Raw genomic sequence first — 24,523 nt, 5'->3', positions numbered from 1 at the left:
GGAAATTCCAGGCTAGGAACAGAAAGGAAATTGACACCTCATTTGATATGGTAGGCTGTCTAGTTTCCTAAATGTTATGCCTTCCCCAATGGTTTTGCTTTTTGTACCTTGGTAACCTCTGCACTCACCTCATTTATGAAATGAAACACAAAAAAATGTTAGTGGCATAGGGGGTGGCATGAGTACAAGTATATAATGTCAACTGAAACAAATGGGAATCAATTCGTATTGGGAGACCTGCACCTACAGAGATAGTATGGTTCTACTTTTCAGCTGTTTGCCAGTCTTTTTAATTTTAGAAAGTATAAAATGCATTGTTTTCTGCTATTGCACCACTTTTCAAAAACTACTGTCAATTTTAGTCTTGGGCATTCAGGAAACCAGTAGTATTTTCTGTAAATGCAAAACGTGAGCCCAAAATTGCCAAAATAGGCTCAGCACAGGGGTGGAAATGCTTTATCAGAGAAGGGGTTAAACATGAGAATAATTTGTAACATATGTTTCCCTTCTTATAAAAATTTTAAATAGAATTATGTTGCAAATCACATATAGAAGATATACTACTACTGAAAAGCTTTATTCATAGTCTTAGGAACTTTTAGGGTTGTATGCAAATATGTTTAAAGAATAAATCATATTTGATGACTTTTTGTGGCATGTGCAAAATAGACTCAAATATAATCCATATACTTTATCTAAAAACATAGAAACACAGAATATTACGGCAGATAAGAACTACTTGACCCATCTAGTATGTTCAATTATTAACCTATGGTAACCTCAAATCATATTTGATCATTTAATCTTTGTAAGGATATCCTTATGTCTATCCCAAGCATGTTTAAATTGTTCTACTGTATTAGCCTCTACCACCTCTGATGGAGGCTATTCCACTTATCCACTACCCTTTCTATGAAGTAGTTTTTCCTCAAATTTCATCTGAACCTACTTCCCTCCAGTGTCAGTGCATGTCCCCATGTTCTAGTACTTCTCTTCTCTTGAACCTTGTTAAAACCCTTGATATGTTTGAAAGTTTCTATCATGTCCCCCATTCCCTTCTCTGCTCCAAACTATACATGTTAAGATCTTTCAGTCTTTCTGGGTAAGTTTTGTGCTATAGGCCATGCACCATTTTAGTTGCCTTTCTTTGTATAGTCTCTCATGTATTTATATCCTTCTGGAGATATGGCCTCCAAAACTGAACACATATTCTAGATGAGCCCATACAGTGGCATTATTACTTCTAATTATTCATTAGACACGCACTCTCTTCTGCAGTGTTTCCATCTTTAAGGGACCTATTATTGAATTTTGTATTATACAGAGAAAATGGATTTATAAGAAGTGCTGATGATGATATTGTAATATTCTGTAACATTATAATAGATATGTAATAGGTGTATTGTAGTGTGATAGCATATCTATTAGAATATTACAATATCATCATCATCAACATCATCAACAACATTTATTTATATAGCGCCAGCAAATTCCGTAGTGCTTTACAATTGGGAACAAAGTAATAAATGCAGGCAAAGAGGGCCCTGTTTGCAGGCTTACAATCTATGGTACAATGGGAATTGGATGCATGAGGTTAAGTCTACATATTGCATTTCAGTCCAGACAGAGTGCAAAGATACAAAGTGATTTGTATGCTATATGATCCAATCACAAAGCAATGTTGGTCAGGGGGGCAGAGGGTTGTTTTCTTGTGTGAACTGTGTAATGGGTGGTAATAGGGTAACCTAGTGAGGTTAAAAGTGTGGTTGAGGAATATTAGAAGCTACAACATATGTAAAATAGTGTGTAACTAGACAGTGCACTGTAGAGAGTAGTGTAGCAATACAGTATGCAGAGCAGTGTAGAAGAGCGCCACTTGTGTCATTGTAGCTGAATTTCTGCAAACACTGGTTTCTGTTCCTATTGCTGTGGTGCAGTGGTAAGCGTACTTCCCTGAAAGAACTAAACACCTGAGAAACGCAGAGAGCGTATAGAGACGTTTCTTCTTTTATGCAGCTGGGAAGAATGAGTGTCAAAATGGCAATATGTTACTTTTATAAGGTTATGTCATGTGATGGTGACTATTGCTTTGCTATTGAATCTGTTTCTTTAGATTGACACATTCTACTATGGGTATTTCTATTCTCATAAATATTTATACAAGGGCGCTTTACCTTGATTTTTGTTTTACCAGCTTTCTATTGTATATTCTATGACAAACATTTCTGCTTCCTCATTAGTATTTCAATGTTGCTTTTGACAAAATATTACACATACACTTGAAGTAGCTAACTTTGTAATATTTAGTTTTGAGTTTGGATCCGCTGCATATAATGGTTCTGAAATCTCATGCAAATGGCAAAGCATTGTGTTTATGTTGGATTGTACACAATTCCACACAATTGTTTTGTCTTGTGTTTTCAATGAAGTCTCTGATGTGCAAATTAGTACAATTTCATTCTACCAAATGTTACCTAATGTCATTACGCAACGAGTTGTAGTCAGATCAGTCAGGTTATTGCAAATTCTGTACAGTGCAAATAAAAATCGCACATGTAAAATGTAAAAGTTTGTGTGATCTTCTATGGATGTATTAAATAAAGGATATTATGTAAAATATGGATTGTTTCAGCGTAACCCATAGACGTGTGTTATTTGACTTTCTTTCTTGCCTCTTGTTTGTACAGAGAGCTTCCTGATTTACCATGACCAGAAGGACATATGTATTATCAGGAACAAGGTGGTGAGCTTTGGAAGATGTAATGTGACACAACGCAGCCAGCATTGGAAATGGACAGAAGATGGAAAGTTACTTCATGTCAAGTCTTCCATGTGTCTCGGCATCTCTCTAACCTCTGCTTCACATTCTCGTCCAGCTATTATAACTGATTGCGCTACAGCTCCCAGGTGGACATGCTATGAAAATGAAGGGCTTCTCGAGGTTGCAAATACCTCTCTATTCCTAAGAAAACAAGGAGCAAAGGCTGTAGTTAAAATGGGAACAAAATACCCCAACACCTGGAAAAGAATAGAAGTGGATGAAATGGGAAAGGTGACTTACGAAAATATATGTCTGAATAAAGGTGAGATAAATGAGTATGACTGCTATGTATTGTATACTTACTGCTTTGTTGGGGGTTCAATGAATAGCTACATATTGGAAGAATTCCTGACCTGTGAACCTGTGATGTTTGTGACAATACCTGGGAGAGAGATTTCTCCCAGGATCCTTCCATATGCAGTGTGTGCTGCGTGGCTACTGATCCTTCTGCGTGACTAGAGTGACTAGAGTAATGGGGACCCTAGGTATCTCAACACATGTAGGAAATCACACTCAAGACAGGTAGCTGATGAAAGAGAAAGCAACACTTTTTGTTCTAACCCGAGCTCTGTTCATCACTTTACAACATGAATTAAAACAGTCTAACTACACTGGACTCAACAGACACACTCACACAGTAAGGGTCCGTTTCAATTCTGCCACGAATAACGCGGCATTAGCAGTATTACCGTAATTACGGTAAAACTGCGCATAATTAACCTTATTACGGTAATTTCTATGCTGGATTTTTACTCGAGGCTCCCTGAGCCGCGAGATGGAATCCAGGATTCGTACAAACACTGTTTTTTCCACTCAGTGCTTAGGTCCAGTGGGAACCGCACTCCCCAGAAATGCAGAAAAGATAGATGTTTTCCCTTTTATGCAGCCAGTAAGAATGAGTGTGTCAAAATGGTAACATGCTACTTTAATAAGATTAAGGCCAATAAATAGGGATAACTTGCGTGAACAAACAGAAGTTACAAATTGCAAAATGTTTTTTTTTAAAAAAAATGGATATTAGGAACAATTATTTATATTAGTTTTAGATGAAATGATCCTTTGTTAACGATACCCATTGCTCACCTTTCGCCACCATGTCATATGCTACTTATAAAAGATTACTTACTATATAACTGCAAGTGAAGACAAAACACACCTATGTATGAAGAGCATGTCACAAGCCTTGTAGTGAATGCAATAATAACTTTATACAGATAATAGTTACATAAAAGTCAATGGACACTTGCAAAGGCTTGAGTCATTAATGAGATAAAAGCATAAAAAAAGAGTAACTTTTCACCTTGGCAAAACCATGTTGCATTGGAGGGGGAGGTAAATTCAAAATGTGAGGACAGATTTATATTTGGGGTAGGGTATTTCCTAGATCAAGTTTAAATTTCAGTGTACACATAAAGCTATCAAGTACTTGTGTGCTACATGAAAAAACAGCCAGTATTTAACTTGTGTGCAAAATAATAAACTAATTTGCACCCCTTACATTGTAACATGGTTTGTCCTGGAGAACATTTACTCCTTTTTTTGCCTTACTTTCCTTAATGACTCAGGCTCTTGATTTGTAATATAAATAATGCATTGTGTCATCAGAATGTGATGATTATCAAATTTATTAACCTCACCAGGGGTTCCACAAGGTAGCCTTCGCTACCAATCAAGTGACCTCTGCTATGAATGGAAGTGCAGGCTCTCACATATTTACTGAACTCCTCTCTGGTCCTTGCAACCTGCAAACATTTCAGAATCCCTAGACCTGACAGGGTATTCCTCTAATGGCCCTGGAATATGTGAGACAATGAAATATTGCTAAAGCCAGTGATAAGTTCACAGAAAATGGTTAAGACCTAACACATCCGCTGAGACAAGGATACATGATCGGTAGCAACTGTTCAAATCTTTATAAGAAATATATCTGAAAATGTACAAATATCCTGCTTATTATTAAAAAAAGTGTGGCTTGTCTGAAGTTATATGACCTGTAAAAAAGCGTTTGTCCTGTAGTCTCATACTATTTATGGTCAAGGAATGTATCGGTAGCTTCTAATATCGTTATAATTTACAGTAACGGATACATTATCCCATGTATAATCGTAAAGTTCTGACATCAACTCAATGATTACAATTTTATTTTGCATAGAAATAGGAGATATTGTGCTCCAATTTGAGTTATGATATTTATCCGTAAATTATTCTCCATTAATGAGAGGTGTGTTATTGTAACACTAGTGTTCACTACAATCTATAAACCTATTATTCAAGTGTATTATCTCCAAGCAGCCTTAAATTAATGTTGCTATTGCTATGTATGTAGAGGTTAATTTGCTGGCAAAATGTTTTCAATAGGCAATTTTAGCAACAGTGATTGTTGTAGGCTATAAAAAGGTATCACCAATCATGCTAAAGATGGAAAATAAGCAATCTTAAGTAAAACAAAACAAATAAAAAGTGGCATATTAGGTTGCAATATTAAATTGTATTTAACTTTGCATAACATATAAAAAAAAATAATGTTCATTTCATGTTAAACTGATATACATTGTGCAATAAGTAAATACAGACCTTTCCTTTCATTGAGGCTCTAAAGGTTAGTTTGGATGTCTGCCAAATGCTCTTCCAACACATGGCACGTATCATTTCCCGAGGAAGGAAAGGCAGGTCCTTTTCAGCACACTTATTTAGCGTTACAGACTGATTCGCACTTGCCAAGGACATTTATTCACAAGCCAAGCAAGTGCTGAACTTTAAATGGTAGTGACTTTGTCTAATTAGATCAGCCGTAAATAGTAAAATGTCATAAATTTATTATAGGAACAGTATGTTGAACATACAGTGCTCATACAGATCATTAAAGGAGTAATTATTTTTAATGTGTATTTTGCTCAAGATCTTGTTGCAAACACAATTAATCTAGTCTAATCTAGTCCTGGGGTCAGCAGACTACCAATGAGCATATTCAGCTGTTATGGTATACTATATACTATAGACTTGATTTTATTAGCATTAGACCTTTAGAAATGTAATCTAACACTGGGTGGTCCATTCATCAAAGGAACCTTATCGAAAAGGTGCTTTCATTGTGTGGAAAAGGTACAATATTATTAAAAGGGTTGCAACAGTAAAATAAGTTTATATTTGTCCAAAATCCCATCACTGTATACTTGACCTAGTTCCATTTACTGGCCCCCTTCCAAAACAAAGATAAGCATTCCTAATTAAATAATTCTAGTCACAAAAACTGGGACTGTCCTCAGAAATCCAGGACAACCGAGCATTCTTGCCTATAACGTTTCTTGTTTGTTTTTTTCTTAAAGCATTTCATATATTACTTCATATTTGTATAAACATTTTTGGCTGTATGAGTACAATTTAATATATATGTAGATCCAATTACCCGAAATTTATTTAGATTGTTGAATTTTTAAAAAAATGTCTCCTGCTCTCAAGCCACTAATCTGATCTCGGAGCAGTTAGTATAATTTATCAAGCAACTAAACACTCTCTATTTTTCCTCAGATACTGAGCACACTACTGTGAATCCAACAACAAGGAACATCCCGCCATCCACCATTGCACCGCAGATAGTAATTACTAACAGCACCGAGATATACTACACTAATGCTACACGTACAGACAGAGACACTGGTACTATGACCCAGTATCACGACAGTCAGAATGCTACTGTTACTACACAAACTTGGATGACAACAACAACACAGCTCTATCTTAACTCAATTGAAGAGGTAAGAAAAGTTATCTGTCTTAAAGTAAAGTTTTATATTGCGTAAAAAACTTCTCTTCTCCTCCTTAAAATTGGCAAATAAAATAACACATTATGATAAATCAGTGACCATCCTACAGCAGAGCCGTAACTAGGGTGTGCGAGAGGGGCAATTGTTGAAGGGGGTGCAACATTATAAATATGTAAGTTTAAATTGGTAACAGTAGAGAGCTAGAGGGTTTCGGTTTTGTTTCTTTCCCTAACCGCTATAAGTTCTCGTTACGGCTCTGTCTTACAGTATGCTGTTTTATATACAAAAGCTTGTGTTTGTCAATTCATCACCTCTGCACCCAATTCCCTCTTGCATATATTTGCCTAAAGGAGACTACAGCACTGTGATGGAATAGTGTTGCACCCTGAACTTTGAACTTTGCTGTGCTTGAGGAAAGTCATGCTAAACAGTGGTGCTTAGCTCTATCCAACCTTCTTTTTTTAAATTATCTTTATTCTATTATGAAAGTTTCATTGTTTGTTTCATCGAATTTAATATTGAACAACTGCTGGAAGTAAATAAATAAAGTCCATGGAATTTATTCAAAGGTCTGACAATTGTGTTCTAAAACATTATGTAAATAAGTGTCTGGGCCACACTTCTGTATATAACATGTGATACAAGTGCTTAGAGCATCACAGGTTCCCATAGGGAATATACAATTTATGGGCACCTAACAACTACTCAGAAAGAAGTGACCATATTCTCACTACGCACAAGCACTTCGACCAAGTGCACAACAAAAGATGGTGTGCCAAATTTGTCATGTCATTATTCTTTTAGTTTATTGAAATATGAACCAAGAGCATCCGCCATGTTGGAGTTGGTGAGCTCACTTCAAATGGTGACAGCCCAAAAATGCCTATTGTAAGTCTACTACTGTGCATGACCAAAAGCACAGCCATATTGGGTGCATAAGAATTTTTTTTTTTATTTGTTTGATTAGACAAGATTTTATTAAAAGTATAGCTAAAAACATGGTAAATCTGGAAAGTTTACTAGATCCCATAGAATCGAATCAGACAATAGGTTTCATGGGTGTAATACTAGAATGTTCAAAGTTATGTTATGATCTAATTCGTGCAATAAGTTACAATACAAATGTATGCTATCAATTCCCTGTGATCATTTCATATGTTAAAAATGACATCATGTTCTGTAAATTTTAAAAAAATGATAGGATACACTATGTATAAATGTTATATTTATTATCCATTTTGGTACTATGAAGGTGACTTAAGTATACTACACAGAGCAGATAGCACATAATGCTGACTACAAAGATCAGTATTAACGCTATTTTATGAACATAAAAATATTGTTAAACATAAAGAGAAACATTGTTGCAAAATATATAAAATCATATACAGATTATAACTGTAAATATTAACACATTGCTGTATACTTTTTCCAAGAATCATAAAGGTGTTGCTTTTAAATCTATGTTGTTACTTGTAGCAGCTGACCAATCTTATATAAATTACATAGAGTGGGTGCAGCCCGAAAAAAGTCCTGTAACCGGGAATGGGAGGATGTGATGAGAGTGGATGAGAGATGCAGATCTTGTGCAGAACGGAGATGTCGAGTTGGGAAATATTTTGAGACAAGAGAGGAGATGTATGTTGGTGCAGTTTTGTTGATGGCCTTGTAGATTAGTAGAAATATTTTATATTAGATTCAGTAAAAACAGGCAACCAATGTAGAGACAGAGAGAGGGACTCAGCAGAGTAATAACGATAGGGGTGAGAGTCTGATTGGAGGGAGACCATTAAGGAGGGAATTGCAATAGTCAATGCTGGAGATGATGAGTGTATGAATTAGAGTTTTTGCAGGGTCTTGTGTAAGATATGTGTGTTTTCTGGAAATGGTTTTTAAATGTATGCAACATTATTTAAATATTGAGCTGATGTAGGGAACAAAGGTTAGTTCTGAATCAAGGATCAGATCTAGGCAGCCATGCATTAATTACACTGAATTGTTGAAATCTCCTCTGCCTGCTTTACCTATCAATTGATACCACTAAAATAGTAATTTATACCAAAGGCAGTACCATAGTAGCAGGGCTATAGGTCCTACAGGCCAGAAGCTGTGGAGCAGTCCTCAACAACCACAACCTATTAACAGTTGTACTATAACCTCCTGCCCTTTTCATATGTTTCCCCAATATCTGTTCCTCAACTCTTATTATTTCTGTGCATGCAAAAAAAATTCCGAATGACCCGTCCATACAGCATCATTTAGCACCTGACGCATTTCATCTCTGTGATCTCATGTCACTGGTCCACTCTACAAAACAAGCATTTCTACCTTATTTCTCATGTCCCTCATCTCCTCTAGATTGTAAGCGCTTGAGAGAAGGGTCTTATCACCTTCTGTTTAAAGTTTTCTCACTGTTTTCTTAAACATAGACTGTCCAAATTATTCTCTGTGATTTAATGGCATTACTAATATGTTGGGACTATATAAATAATAATAATTTCCAGTGACAAAAACTTTGGATTTCCTGGGAAAATAAGACTTAAATGAGACATCATCATCATCATGTATTTATTTATACAGCGCCACTGATTCCGCAGCGCTGTACAAAGAACTCATTCACATCAGTCCCTGCCCCATTGGAGCTTACAGTCTAAATTCCCTAACACACACACACACACACACACACACACACAGAGACAGAGAGACAGAGAGAGAGAGAGAGAGACAGAGCGAGAGAGACTAGGGTCAATTTTGATAGCAACCAATTAACCTACTTGTATGTTTTTGGAGTGTAGGAGGAAACCGGAGCACCCACAGGAAACCCACACAAACACAGGGAGAACATATAAATTGTGGTGCCCAAACAGACATAGTTAGAACAGCACCGCCAGAATTAAAATTAACTATTTATTGAAATAGTTTTAAAATATATAGGCCTATAGAAATGGTTAACTTCTGATAAATCTGAAACTTTTGTGAATTTTATCTTTAACTCTTTTATATAATGTATTTGTTTTATATTTAGTAATGCAGCACTAAGCTCACTGTCTTTGCCTCTGAAGATGTTCTTGGTGTTTATGCAGTGGGAAATTACACAGTAAAATCACGGCTTGAGTTTGGTTTCTTGTGCAAACTGCATCTATTGTCTTGATCAGTTCAGTTTGCACCATTTGATAAAAGATATTATGGAAAAATAAAATGTTATAAAAGGGCAAAGTGTTCAGACATGTTTGCTCATAATTTGAAACACTAGGGGGCTCCCTGCACCATGATTTCATTTTGAAGACATTGAGATGGACATGATGGAAGCAGGATCATCATTATTAATAAGGAACCACAAAAATGTACCGTGCCGGGCAGTAAGTATAACAAACAGTTGTACAAAAAATAAATCATGAATAGAAACAGAACAAGGCTGTAAGTGGTTGATGAAGACGGTGCAGACATGAGACACAGGGTAGAAAGGGTCCTGCTTGTGAGAATTTAAAGTATTCACTGCAGCCTAAATTGTATCCCTTAAAGTAAGTAATTATTTAAGCAAAATTGCAAGTAAAACTTAGGCTGGAAACAGCTAAATAAAACTACATAATATATCATAGCATGGCAACAGAGAACAACAAAACCACTTTTATAATCATTTACTGGATTAATCAGCCTATGCAGGTCTGCATGCATCTATTTGTATACAGTAGACAGTAGTCTAGGACAAGCTATACAATATAGTTATATTTATTCTAAAATTTGCTATGAAATAATGCAAGATCAGAGTGATTCAAGAGTAAGAGGTGAAATTGATTGTGATCCATGAAAATAAAACAGTGTCCCATTCTAATTCTTTCTAGTCACTAGAAGTTTATTAGGTTCTCAAAGCGTTTTAATTCAGAATGCCTTAATGCTGCCTGAAAAGAAATGTGTTCCCATTTGCAGCCTCTGATCAAAGCAATGCTTTAAGTACACTAAAATAACATGCATGTTATGGTTTGCAGCAGAAAAAAATTCCTTCATCTTCACAATTGAAAAAAAAATGTTTAGTTTATCCAGTAACATTCAGCTGTGAGTGAACCTACAGATTGTGCTTTGAAAGCTGCGCAGACAAAGGTTGTTCAAAGCCCATTTCCTCCTGATAAAGAGGGAGTGAAGTTGGTATTTAAAAAAAATGTCAGGAAGCCTTGGGAAAGTGTCTGCAGCTAGAGACCCTGGAGCCTGCTATTAGACACATATCCGGGCACTCCCTAAACTTCCGTAGCCTGTACAGTAAAATAATTGAGCTCAGGAAGCCATGTTAACTAATGGAGTACCTGCGACCATGTATTTTATTGAGGTCCATATTTAACACGTCCTTTATACAAAAGTGAGAATCTTTATTCATTTTAGAACAATACAAGCAACAATGAATACCTTCCCCAAAACAACTGTATGCATTTTATTTTTAGTGTTACAGGAAGTTGGAGATTTAATGATTTCCCAAGGTCATGGAGTTACACCAGATTAAGATAATGAATGTAAACTCCATTAGGGTTCTAGAGCCACCTGCACAATATGTAAAGTGACTCCCCCTTCCCACATACATAGGAAGTGATCTGACTGTTCAACCAGATCAGAGATATTTGGTCACACACATACAGATCTTCCTGCTTCTTCCTTCACTATCAGGTAGTGGAGTGATGGGGGTCATCATTCAATCCTGTTTTCCAATATAACATATTAAATCCAATCTAATATGAATTGCCCAGTGTGGGCATCTTTTCTCTAATATGTTCACAATTAAGTGGAAACAGAGATGAATGTCCATTATCAGTGTGTAGGGGTTGTTGAAACAGGACAACATTCTATAGCTGTGTAGAGCACAATAGTCCACAAGTTATTACAACATTACAACATTCAAAAGTGGATTAGACATTAGTGCAATACACCCAGCTCTCCAATGGAGAGCAAAATATAGGTGACCCCCCCCCCCCCCCTCCCCACCAGAATAGGTCACACAGACACTTTAGTCTACAGGGATGAATTTCAAATGGGTGTACAGAGATCACTCAAATCAGAAGATTCATAATAAGATATGATCGTTATATTTTTATCTTACCTAGAAATACATACTATAATTTAGTTAGTTACAAATAATATTCTTCAAAGCAACTCCTGTGCCAAAACCTAATTCTCAGAGACAAAACTTTAGAACACACTACTTCTAATAAGGTTGTACATTTTACTCTAAAACTGAGATACGTATCCTATATAAAATAGGAAAGGTTTAGGGCTGTCTATTTGGAGACTCTGACATTTGTCTGGCAGTGCTGTTGTTTGGCTGGGGAACATGGTCAAATGTACGTGTCCTGTCACAAGCTCTGTCACACACATATTTATTCACGCCTGCTGTGCAGAGTGATGTAGATCACACGTGATATGAATATTTAGGTGCTACATAGCCAGACAAACATTGTATAAAGGAGAGAGGAAAAATTGTCATTTAGGATATTGCAAATGAAGCACTGAAATTTGCTGAACTAGTTTAATGTTTTGTTTCACAGTACAAACTATCACTATACATATATCAAAGTTTTCACGTTCATTCTAAAATAAGTTAAATGATTTATGTTAATAAATGTACCAGTGACTTAAATCACTTAATTATTCATAGATAAGATGTCAATCATAGTTTATATTAGAATACAGTAATATTATGGAATTTAAAATAATCTAAAGTAATATACATCTTTTTTAAAAGTCCCTTTTGTTTTTCCTTAGCGCAAGGGCATTTTCAAACCATAGTTTAATGCTCATATAAAGCAAGCACAAGCTCATACCATATTGGGTAAGCACATAAGCATAGGTAGACTTTATTATTAACTTGAGCTCTAGCTGCCAATATGCCTGTTCTTCTGGGACCACCAAAACAGTTAGTTCCCAATAGGATGGATTGCAAACCTGACAATCAACAAGCCCCGAAAACACTTTAGCCTTTACCAACAAGTAGGACTCCTCTGGTCTACCTGATAGTTCCCTAAAGTCTTGCTGGGAAATAGAAACTAGTGTCATCTCCTAGATGGGAAGGAACATAACCACTCTTTCAAATAAATTCTTGGTTACTGACATGTGGACTCAGCAAGCAGAAAAGCATACCTCCCAACATTTGGGAATACGGCATTGGGATATGGGGTGTGGCCAAGGCATGAAGGGTGTGTGTGGTCACATCATGATGTGGGGCATGGTTACATCACAATGGAAGCGTGGTCACACCACCAGGGGTGTCCCTAGCGCTTTTAAAGTGCTAGGCTGCCCTGTACTCTTTTCCCCTCCCCTCTAAACACCATTTATTGCCACCTAAATTGGGAGGCATGGAAAAAGTGAGTCATGGATAAGCCACCATTGCTATCTAGCAAAGTGCTCATATTACATGTATAAGCATACAGCTGCAAATATAGACATACAGTATAAATAGCAAATATTATATATATCCTCTTCTGGAAACATCTACTAATCACTCACCCAGCAAAAAGGAGCCAGTTCAAGTACTTGTGAAGTGGTAGAAATTATAGGACAATAGCTTTGTTTCATGTTCTAAAAAGCATATCTGGTCTGGAAGGGGAAATTCCAGGCACCTGTAATCTCCTCCCCCCTGTGCTTGCCTATGAAGACAGTGACAACTGTATAATTTAAGCTATGAAATATATGTTCTTTCCATTATAAATGCTAATATATCTCATATGCACAAATGTCCATGTTCAAAAGGTAAAACTAATAATATTATTACACTGTTTAAGTTTGTTTCTTTTTAAAATATGTTGCTAATATACAATGCCTATAGCAGGGGTCGGCAACCCCCGGCACGCAGCCCCCTGAGTCCTGGCACGCCGGCTGTCTGACTGTTCTAAATGACAGCCGGAGAAGAGCTGAACTGCTGCGCAAGCGCAGCAGTTCAGCTCTTCTCCGGCTGTCATTCCTTCCCCGACACTGAACTGCTGCGCAAGCGCAACAGCTCAGCACTTCTCCGGCTGTCATTGATTAAAAATGACAGCCGGAGAAGAGCTGAACTGCTGCGCTTGCAATTCTGAGGCCATAAGAGTCAATGGGGCATAAAAGATATTGGGGACATTACTGTGGCATAAAATGTATTGGGGGCAACTGTGGCATACTATGTGTTTCTGGGGCAACTGTGGCATTTTATGTGTTTTTAGGGCAACTGTGGCATTTTATGTGTTTCTGGGGGCAACTGTGGCATATTATGTGTTTCTGGGGGCAACTGTGGCATATTATGTGTTTCTGGGGGCAACTGTGGCATATAATGTGTTTCTGGGGGCAACTGTGGCATACTATGTGTTTTTGGGGGCAACTGTGGCATACTATGTGTTTCTGGGGGCAACTGTGGCATTTTATGTGTTTTTAGGGCAACTGTGGCATTTTATGTGTTTCTGGGGGCAACTGTGGCATATTATGTGTTTCTGGGGGCAACTGTGGCATATTATGTGTTTCTGGGGGCAACTGTGGCATATAATGTGTTTCTGGGGGCAACTGTGGCATACTATGTGTTTTTGGGGGCAACGGTGGCATACTATGTGTTTTTGGGGGCAACTGTGGCATACTATGTGTTTCTGGGGGCAACTGTGGCATTTTATGTGTTTTTAGGGCAACTGTGGCATTTTATGTGTTTCTGGGGGCAACTGTGGCATATTATGTGTTTCTGGGGGCAACTGTGGCATATTATGTGTTTCTGGGGGCAACTGTGGCATATAATGTGTTTCTGGGGGCAACTGTGGCATACTATGTGTTTTTGGGGGCAACTGTGGCATACTATGTGTTTTTGGGGGCAACTGTGGCATACTATGTGTTTCTGGGGGCAACTGTGGCATTTTATGTGTTTCTGGGGGAAACTGTGGCATATTATGTGTTTCTGGAGGCAACTGTGGCATATTATGTGTTTCTGGGGGCAGCTGTGGCATTTTATGTGTTTCTGGGGGCAACTGTGGCATATTATGTGTTTCTGGGGGCAACTGTGGCATATTATGTGTTTCTGGGGGCAACTGTGGCATATTATGTGTTTCTGGGGGCAACTGTGGCATACTATGTGTTTCTGGGGGCAACTGTGGCATACTATGTGTTTCTGGGGGCAACTGTGGCATATTATGTGTTTCTGGGGGCAACTGTGGCATACTATGTATTTATGGGGGCAACTGTGGCAAAGTATGAATTGGGGGCACAATTATGAGGTATGATGTGAACTGGGGCACTACTGTGCGGCATAACATTTTTTGCTGGTCCCTTACTGTTAATATGATATTAGCCTCATAAAATGAGAAATAATTATATATATATACAGCCGCCGAGAGGGGAGGGGCGGCTACAAATTGCCTGGGCCTGCTTGGTGCCCCGAGCCCCCTCTGGAGACCTAATTTTGAAAAAAAAAAAATATTTTAAAAGTACTTTTTAAAAAAAAAAATTATTGAGTGCAGGGGGATTGGTAGTGGCTAAATCCCCTTCAGCTCAGGTACCTTCAGATACCAGGTCATGTGACTGCAGTGGTCACATGGTACTCGGTGGGCTGCTGGATATCTTCCCATGCTGTGCAGTGGAGAATAAGGTAAAAAGAAGGTGTGATGGAGAGGGGCATGTGTCACTAAAGGTGCTGGGCAGAGGGGGGGGGGGCAAGTGTGATTAAAGCATGTGGGCAGAGGGGACATATGTGAGCAAAGCTGCTGAGCAAGGGGGCATGTGTGAGTAATGCATTTTTCTGTAAGAGGGTTGCCTGGTGCTTTTCACCTGCTAGACAAGCCCCCAATGATGCACTGCCACACCCCCAATTGTACGACCACTCGCATGGGGAAAAAATGTCGGTGGCGGCACAACATTTTTTTAACTATGCTTAACTATAAGGGAGGACCCATGGAGTTGCTGTACTGGGGCCATGAATTTCTCTAGGCAGCTCTGTATGTGTGTATATATATATATATATATATATATATATATACACACACACACACACACACACACACACACACACACACACACACGAACACACAACTGGCACACCTGGGCTTGACTAGATTTTAGCTGGCACTCCGATAGAAAAAGGTTGCCAACCCCTGGCCTATAGTATTATATATTCCAGGTACAGCATAATTTCCTGTAATCTCTGTGTTAGCATTATGATGGTACAAAGAAAATGATATAGATGGTGTCCCAGCACAAACCCAAAACACAAAATCTAACAGCAGCCCCTTATGTAAAAAACTCTGATCCACCAGCGAGTTAGAAATACAAGTACTTCAAAAAGACATATACATAGGACCGGCGCTGATGTAAAATACAGTAACACATATAAATGTGCATTAGTATTAAATGTCACTAGTAGATATCAAGTCGGTATAAAATGTTTCTTCAATACATTCAAACCAGTGAAGGAGGCGATCCCAATGCCAAAAATAGTCATACAGCGATGATGAAAAATTCTAATCAATCGAGGACCACAACAATGGATGATGGAGAGTCACTCTCTCTTTCTCATATATTCCAGTGACGTTATATGTTGGAGAAGAGAAGAGATCACAGAAAAAATTATCATAGTGCAGAATGTTACAAATGCAACGTGTGTTTATAATACTCGTGTTTCTTAACATGCACCACCTCACATTACCCAGTGGTAATTCCAATAAACCCCCCTACACACTTACAAGATGTTTTACAAGAGTTATATCCATGATATGTTGTGGAACTCCTCCTTCTTAAAGCACATCAATGGTTAACATGGATCCATAAGTGCATATAAAAGAACAAGCACTCATAGTGCATTATCTTTTTATAAAAAATTTGTATTTATTTCCAAACATCCAGCATATCGTACTGATAAAAAATGAGTATACAAAAATCATATAAAAATATATAAAAAACATTTAAGCACATCCCAGCTTAGGTGGACTCTAGAGCCGATGGTATGCAGCGTATAAACAGTATAGATGGAAAGCCGGCTTTTCCACCCACGCCAACTACAGGGGAAGAGCTGTTGCAGATCGAGTGTGCGCCCCAGCCAACGCGTTTCAATCCTCAGATCTTTGTCAAGGCTAATGGGGCTCTGACTATTTCCTCTTTATAAATTTGAGCTAGCCAATCACTTCCTAAATATATAAAACACACCTGTGTGACCAGATCTGCTCCCTAAATTAACCCATATCTGATAGTATTGTACGCCTATATGTACTAGAAATGTATCTACATGAACTCCCAATAAATCAATTGTCAATTTTCTTGTTTGGCAGTTGACATATTAAAATATAAATTATAGAATATTACGATCCTTCCACCTAGCACACCTATACATATCACCACCTGATTACCTTTCTAATAATCAAATGTGACCGTTTCCATAATAACATTCACAAAAACTCAATAGATAATAGACTTTATGCTCTTATATCCATATAATAGCATCTGTCTGTGCTTCTCCGTTTGCCCGTTTCAAGTGTTTAGTGCACTATAAACATTTCCACAATCTGCTGTAACCTTTCAACCCTTCTATGGTGTGCAGCAGACCACCCACAAATTCATTCCTCATACGTCCGCAATAGTATATAGCAGACTACATATTAACCCATTGTTTCTATATATCGCCGTTTATACCTCCATTCTATAGTATGTGTCAAACTACATATCCTAGGATATACATATCTATAACTTTTACTCAATCGCTTCTTCCAATAGACAGGTCATGTTCATATTGTCAGGCACCGCTCGGCGGCCGCCTGTTCTTCACAGACGCGTCACTTCCACCTCCGCTCGGCTGCCCGGATACAGGTTAGAAAGCGTTCCCGTTGCTAGGCAATGGGACGCTGCATGTAGGTAGCGCTACGGCTCTAGGACTATGACAGCACTACAGGCGCTGAGGCTCATTGGCTAGCAGCACTATTTAAGCCTCTCTGGATCCCACCTTCAGTGCCAGAGTTTCAGGTCCTTTCCTGTCCTCCAGCATTCCAGTGTTCCTGTGATTGTTGTCTCCTGACCTTTTGCCTGTCTACAGATTATTTGCCATTTTGCCTGTGACCCTTGTGACCCGGATTGCCTTGACTACCCTTTTGGATCTCCCTTCTGTACTACGCTACCAGAACGCTACTAACCCATGTTGCCTCACTACCCCTTTGGATTGTCCTCGTGTACCTGCCTTGCCCGCACCGTTGCCGAACCATACTGTCTGACAACTCCTCTCGTGCCTCGCTATCTGACTCGTGGAAGGACCGCGACCTGCGTGTTTCCTGCAGCTAAGTCCATACCTCCTTGCGGGGGTCTCTGGAGAACACCAGGGGCACGTTAGACTCCGCGCCTTCCTTCGAGTAGTGCTAACGATAGCAGGTACGCTATACTCAGTCATGACAGTAAACTCTGGCGATGACTACCGAAGGAGCTGGTGAACTCTCAGCCCGGGACCTTCTCCTTCACTTGGCTCAGCGTGTAAAACAGCAAGAAACAGCCCAAGCACATCTCCTACAATGTGTTCAAGGTATCACTACCTGCTTCGATGCTTTACAGGCCTCTCCGCCTGCTTCTCTAGCCATAACCTCCTCCACAGTGGCGTCCTCTAGCGTGGTTACTGTTTCTACAGCTGCCTCTGGCATGCGGATTCCCGCGCCCGAGAAATACAGACGGAGATCCCAAGAAATGCAGGGGTTTCTTAAACCAGTGCTCCATACAGGTCGAGTGTAACGCAGAAGCATTTCCTTCAGAACGTTCGAAGGTGGCATTCATTATCTCTCTTCTGAGCGGTCAAGCACTTGCCTGGGCCTCGCCCTTGTGGAAGAGAGGAGATCCTCTTCTTAACAACACCGCCTTCTTTATTGAAGCCTTCAGGAGAGTCTTCGATGACCCTGGGAGAGTAGCCTCTGCCGCCACCAGTCTGCTGAGTCTTCGTCAAGGCAATTTATCGGTGGGGCAATATGCCATCCAGTTCCGGACACATATGTAAACATAAAGACATATTAATAATACTCCCTTCATCTATTTACAATATTAGAGTGGGAAATCTGGGCTTTTTCCAATACCAAGAATAAACATAAAAACACCGTTGTCCCTATACTGTGATGCAACATAACAAACCATTTAGTCTCAAAGTCACTGTTTAGACCCTGTGGAGATATATCCATTGAATATATCAGTCTCATTTCGGCCCGAGCTAATTCAATGTTGGAGCATCTTTTTCTCCAATCACCCTCGAACTTTTGTAAACCACAGAAAAATTCAATGTATTTAGTATCACAATTATGGACTTATTTGAAATGGGATGATAGAGATTGCAGTCCATAACTTTTGATGTTCCTCAAATTTTCCCTCCACCTCTCTCTTAACTTTCAAGAGGTTCTACCAATATATTGTTTTTTACCTGTACACTGCACAATGTATACACAATTCGTGAAATTACAAGTCATGAAGTTCTTAATACTCCGTACTTAGCCTGTAGAGAAAGATTGAACCTCCTTTCTGCTTTTAATTTCTTTTGGGCTATTTCTGAATATAATGCACGACCCACATCTAAAAACCCTTAGGGCTAGATTTACTAAGCTGCGGGTCTGAAAAAGTGGGGATCTTGCCTATAGCAACCAATAAGATTCTAACTTTCATTCATTTAGTGCTTTCTACAAAATGACAGCTAGAATCTGATTGGTTGCTATAGGCAACATCCCCACTTTTTCAAACCCGCAGCTTAGTAAATCTAGCCCTTAGTCTTATTATTATCCCATTTCTGCTTCCTAAGATGACTCTTAACCAAATGATTTCTCAGGGTGGCCTCTTCCTCTACAGGCCAAGTACAGAGTATTAAGAACTTCATGACTTGTAATTCCACAAATGGAAATGGGGCATGGAAATAAATAGTCAAATAGTGGGAAAGAGAGAGGTGGATAGATTTGTACAGAACACATGCAAATATTATAATTATCCTTGAAGTGCAAACATATTACAGAGCACTGTAGATTTAGGGAATATATATATATATATATATATATATATATAGAGAGAGAGAGAGAGAGAGAGAGAGAGAGAGGAGTGGGGAGAGAGAGAGATACTTGGTGGTGAAGGTATGGTAAATGTGAGTGAATAGAATATTCTGTATAATATTCTAATATTCTATACTGTTCAACAACCAAAGCAGTAGTGACGAACTATGTGTTTCAAACACCATTTAAATGCAGTCAAAATCACATACACTCATTGTAAGCCACACCCAAAAAGCTTTGAATGCTTGATAGACCAGAACAACACAAGGTAATATTTTAAAACCAAAATCAGAGAAGAAATAAGTCTATGCTCAGTTAACCCCATATTATACATGGTAGAAGCTGCATGGCAATATAAATTCCCTAGATGTATACAAAACAAAAAGACAGTAGTTGTTGGTGCTTGTCTTCAGTACTGCATATCTGTGTGTATCTAGCTTGAGTTATTGGGTCATATTTTGACCAAAGCATTTAAGTCTGCATCCCAGCAGAGCAGATAACCTATCTTATCCTAAACTCTAACAACTGCAGATTATCAGTATCACAATATCCACTTTCGCCTGCACCGTGACCCTCAACATGCACAGCTCATGTGATAGTCACTAGGACCCTACAGGTACCATGCCAGCACATTTCACACATCAGAACCATAAGCTACTCAAGATTACATAATTCTGTCTGCCTGGTTTTATAGTGATGCCACGTTTGTAGCAGATAAGGTTTGTATGTGTGTCCCCTATGTGCTTCGGTTTCCTCCAGGTGCTCCAAAGCATACTAGTGGGTTACTTGGCTTCCAACAAAAAAAAAAAAATCCTTGTGTGTGTGTGTGCGTGTGGTAGGGAATTTAGCTAATAAACTGCAATGGGGGCAAGGACTGATGTGAATGATTTCATAGAATAGTAGCTGCGCATGCCTTAGATGGCTGCCTCACCATCTGCAATCTACAGTGGAAGGATGGTCCTAGTCAAGCCTTTAAGAAGTAACTCATCTCATTTATGAGGTGCAGAATAACTAGGATACAGTGCAAAATCCTGTTTAGTGATGTCACATGCTTCAATGTGCTCTGGCGTGTCTAGATTTCTAGATAGCACCTGCTATGAGCCTATAAATTTATTGAGCAACTTCCACTCCTGTAATGTGTGTCTAGATTTTTGCCGAAATACATGGGTTTACAGAACAAGATAACAGCATTTTTGGAGGCGCCGTAGTTTGCAAGGTAATGAATGGAGTTGGGCAGAGTGAGGGCTTTCCTTGCTAAGCACATTGTGTGCAGGGGTTTTGCAGAGCAGTGTAAAAATGAGATATCTGACTTGCAGCACATTTTTAGGGCCTTTACTTGAACTTCCATTTTCAATTGAATTTTTTTACCAAACAGAGCTGGTGGAGATAAGATCTCCTCCCCATACTTATAGTGGAATGCATTTTGCATCATCCTGTTCAACTTCTACAGAAAAGCATACTATTAGTTTCAAGCAATGTTGATGAAAAGCTTGAAACACACATAAAAGGTACATGTAATAAAGGCTGACTGGATGTTCTCTAGCTCTCATCATTCACTAATTCAAGCCCAAAATGGTGGTAAACAAAAGAATATTTTATATGAATATAGGAAACGTTTTATCTATTGAAAAAGGTGGTTCTGCCTATAGTATGCTTTCCGCTTCACCAAAGCGTTCTTTTAATTTCTGGAAGCATCTCCTAAGAGCGGAGAGTACTCATGCACCTTGAAATATGCTGAATGGACCACAAAACCACACTGGTGCACAACCAAATCGATTTACTATACACATCCAGTGAATATCATATAATTATTAATATCTTTTATTTATAAGTGCCACAAAAGGTTCGCCGTACAGTTTAAAGTAGTATGTAATAAACAGAGATCTGAAATTCAGAACACATTACATTATACATGAAAAACAAAACAAAGAACAGGCATCTACTATATAACAAATTATACTCCGGTAACTTGGTTATACAGATCAAGTTATTTACAGCACAGTGAGTAAGAGTGATGGCAATGTCCAACATGATGTAGGCTTGAGCTTAAAAAAACAGGGCTACGGAAGCAGGCTTACAGAAAGTGATGTAATAGTATAAGGAGAACACGAGGTAAGAGTGCCCTCATGAAAGCTTACATCTTAAATGGAAGGAGAAAACACAAATTGGGTTGCAACGAGTGGGGGGACTGGAGGGGATAGCATAGGCAAATGAATTAAAAGGAAGACTGATAGGCTTGAATAAAAAAATGAGTTTTAAGGGCACACTTGAAGCCTTGGATAGTAGAGGATAATGTGATAGGGTGTGAGAGATTATTTCACAGGTGGAGAGTAACCTGGGCCAATTCATGGAGTGGGAAGAGGTAATCAGTGTGGCAGTGAGGTCATTGGCAGAGTGAAGGGAGTTGACTGGAGTGTGATTTGACATGAGCTTGGAGATGTAGAGGGGGGTGGTTAATAGCTTTCTAAGTAGAGGTGAGGAGATTAAATTTAATTCTGTAGGCCACTGGGAACCAATGGAGTGACTGGCAGAGAGGGACAGCAAAGATAGAGCAGTGGGAGAGAAAAATATTGTGGGCAGCCATATTGAAGGTAGCCTTAGGAGAGGCAAGCAGGAGTTGGGTAGTCCAAAGAGAAAGAGGCTACAGTAATCAAGGCAAGAGATTACAAGGGAGTGAAGAAGACATTTGGTGGCTTCCAAGAAATGGCGAGATCTTGGATTCATTCCAGAGGTGGAGGTAACAGGGTTTGGAGAGGGACTGAATGTGAGGTTTGTAGAAGAGGTAGTAATTGTGGATGTCCCCTAACCAGGGGACTTGAGGGACAGAAAAGAAGGTAGTTTTATCAACAAAAATAGAGAGGGGGGAGTTGAGGGATGTATCCAGTGGAGGAAGTCATTTTGTGACCTAAATTGATATTCATGGAATTGTAGCCTATCAATTCACTAGGACCAGGTACCTCATAAATATAGGTCAGGCATTGTATATTGCTAAGGTATTATTTCATTGATGTAGCCAATTATAACTTACATTCCGCACAAAAAACGGGAGTAGATAAACCCTTCCCATGAAAAATATTATGCTGCTCTCTACATCTGTAGACTGATGAGTCAATTGGCGGTCAACGTAATTATTATTAGTTCATATATCATATATCATTATAAATATATAATAAAGTTTTTATAAAGAAAAATCTAGCACATAGCGTCATTGTTTTCTGAGTGGAATCTGCACTGGTTTTATGTGTATATGTGTGGGGTATTGGTAATGTGCCGATCCCAAAGCTTGACATTGGAATTCACTAAATATGAGTTATTTAATCTATAAGTTATCATTTCTATAAACTGCACCTTCGCAATATATCCAGCATAAATCATGAACCATAACAAGGGTGGCATTATAAAGAGTGTGACATACAGTATAATGTAATTGACACCTATTAATGCAATTTCATGCAGACAATATACCTGGTGGTAAACAAAGATGGCATTATAAAAAGGAGAATTGTATTCTTTTCTGCAAAAAGTTGTGTTAGGTGGGTTTTCATATACATTGAAGCTAACAAGTGGCAGAACACACCTCACCTATATCAACATTCAGTCTAGTATTCTAGTATTCATTATAATATAGAAAGAAGGGATGGTATAGCTAATAAATATTGTGACAAGCAGAATTCTATTATTATTATTATTAGAGTGTTATATATTCACTTGGTGTCTTGCACATATTTTTGTAGAACATTTATTTGAGTAATTAATGTCCAGCCTCATCATATGTCTAGAAGCTGACTGTTATAACCAAGAGTTTAAACAGAGAAGAGAAAACGTTACACACATATCTGCAGTTGTCCAAATGCTCAATCCAAAGTTATGAACACAACCTGAATGATTCGATGAGATGTATTTTTAACCTCACTTTTAATGTCCAAAAAATCAAAATGATTTGGTGAAAGAGTAACAAGACCTTTTGGGTGAGGCTGCTTGTGTGAAATTATAATGGGCAAACATTTTATTAAAAGAAAACAAAAAGGTCCCAAAATAGCTTCGGGAAACTAGGCTGCGAGAGAAACGAGGAGATAGGAGGAAGGAAGGCAGGGGTGGGGAAAAGGAAAGTTAGAGGGAGAAAGAAACAAGATTTGAAGCAAAAAAAAATGATCAGCAAGTGAAAGTGCTGGCATGGGACAGCAGTATCCACAGGACAGGCATAACAGAGGGCAAGTGCAGAAGTGACTTCTCTTCAGATGTATGCAGGCACCAGGAGGGAAGGTTAATGAAGGGTCAGCAGCCAGAGGAAGGTGGCTGGGTTGGTATCTTAGGGGTACTGCCAAAACGACTGGCTGGATCATTCTGCAACCTCACAAGGAGGGGAGGTGCTGGATTCTGCCTGGGCTTCAGCTCATTATTGTTGCATTAAAATTAGTCGAGGAAATTGACTCTTGATTGCGGAAGTGGATGGAAGGGACAGAACAGGTTTAGACTGGGTCAGAATGGCAATGTGGAAATTGCAAGACGTAGCCTTCTGCGCTCTTTTCTTAAATCTTACCTCTAATCAAATCTTTTTGGTACCTCTATGTGTTACTGCACCACCTTTCAGAAAAAAATTACAAGAATTAACCTGTTAATCTGCTGAAACATCTGCAAGCACAGAGAATATATCTACAGTCAATGCCTTGGGAATACATCTAGATTTCCTCTTTTCTGGAGTTGCTTGAAACAACGTTTTGCCTGTATTCAAATCCCTGGAGCACTGCTTATTTGGGGGTTTGCGATGTAATTTACTATCCCTAAAGGATTATTTTAAATCAGGTTTCTCGCAATGCTGAGATATGTGTTTGGACTGTCATTGTGGATTGTGCTAAGCCTCATTCAGGTGAGTACAAACCAAATGTCAAGGTATCATCTTGAGGTGTCATCTTGAAGGATGTTGAGACTATATCTTCCAATATAACCATTGCAGTTTATGTTCTCTT

At 38.6% G+C, this 24,523-nt stretch overlaps 1 protein-coding gene across 2 annotated transcripts in view; it reads left to right on the top strand.

Annotated features, from left to right (window-relative positions):
• The window catches only part of PTPRB (protein tyrosine phosphatase receptor type B), a 97,818-nt gene that overhangs the window by 14,542 nt on the left and 58,753 nt on the right, over positions 1-24,523 (top strand). The window contains exons 2-3 of one of the 2 annotated variants that reach the window (XM_075209523.1): positions 2,688-3,083; positions 6,350-6,576. In XM_075209523.1, the coding sequence (XP_075065624.1) occupies positions 2,688-3,083; positions 6,350-6,576 (623 nt within the window). Of the gene's footprint in view, positions 1-2,687; positions 3,084-6,349; positions 6,577-23,725; positions 24,424-24,523 lie in introns of those variants that run through there. The other variant, XM_075209524.1, reaches the window with a different exon arrangement.

Source organism: Mixophyes fleayi, chromosome 4, assembly GCF_038048845.1.
Source record: "Mixophyes fleayi isolate aMixFle1 chromosome 4, aMixFle1.hap1, whole genome shotgun sequence".
Lineage (NCBI taxonomy): Eukaryota > Metazoa > Chordata > Amphibia > Anura > Limnodynastidae > Mixophyes > Mixophyes fleayi.
The sequence above is the reverse complement of the archived record's forward strand: the minus strand, read 5'-3'. Positions and strand labels throughout refer to the sequence as shown.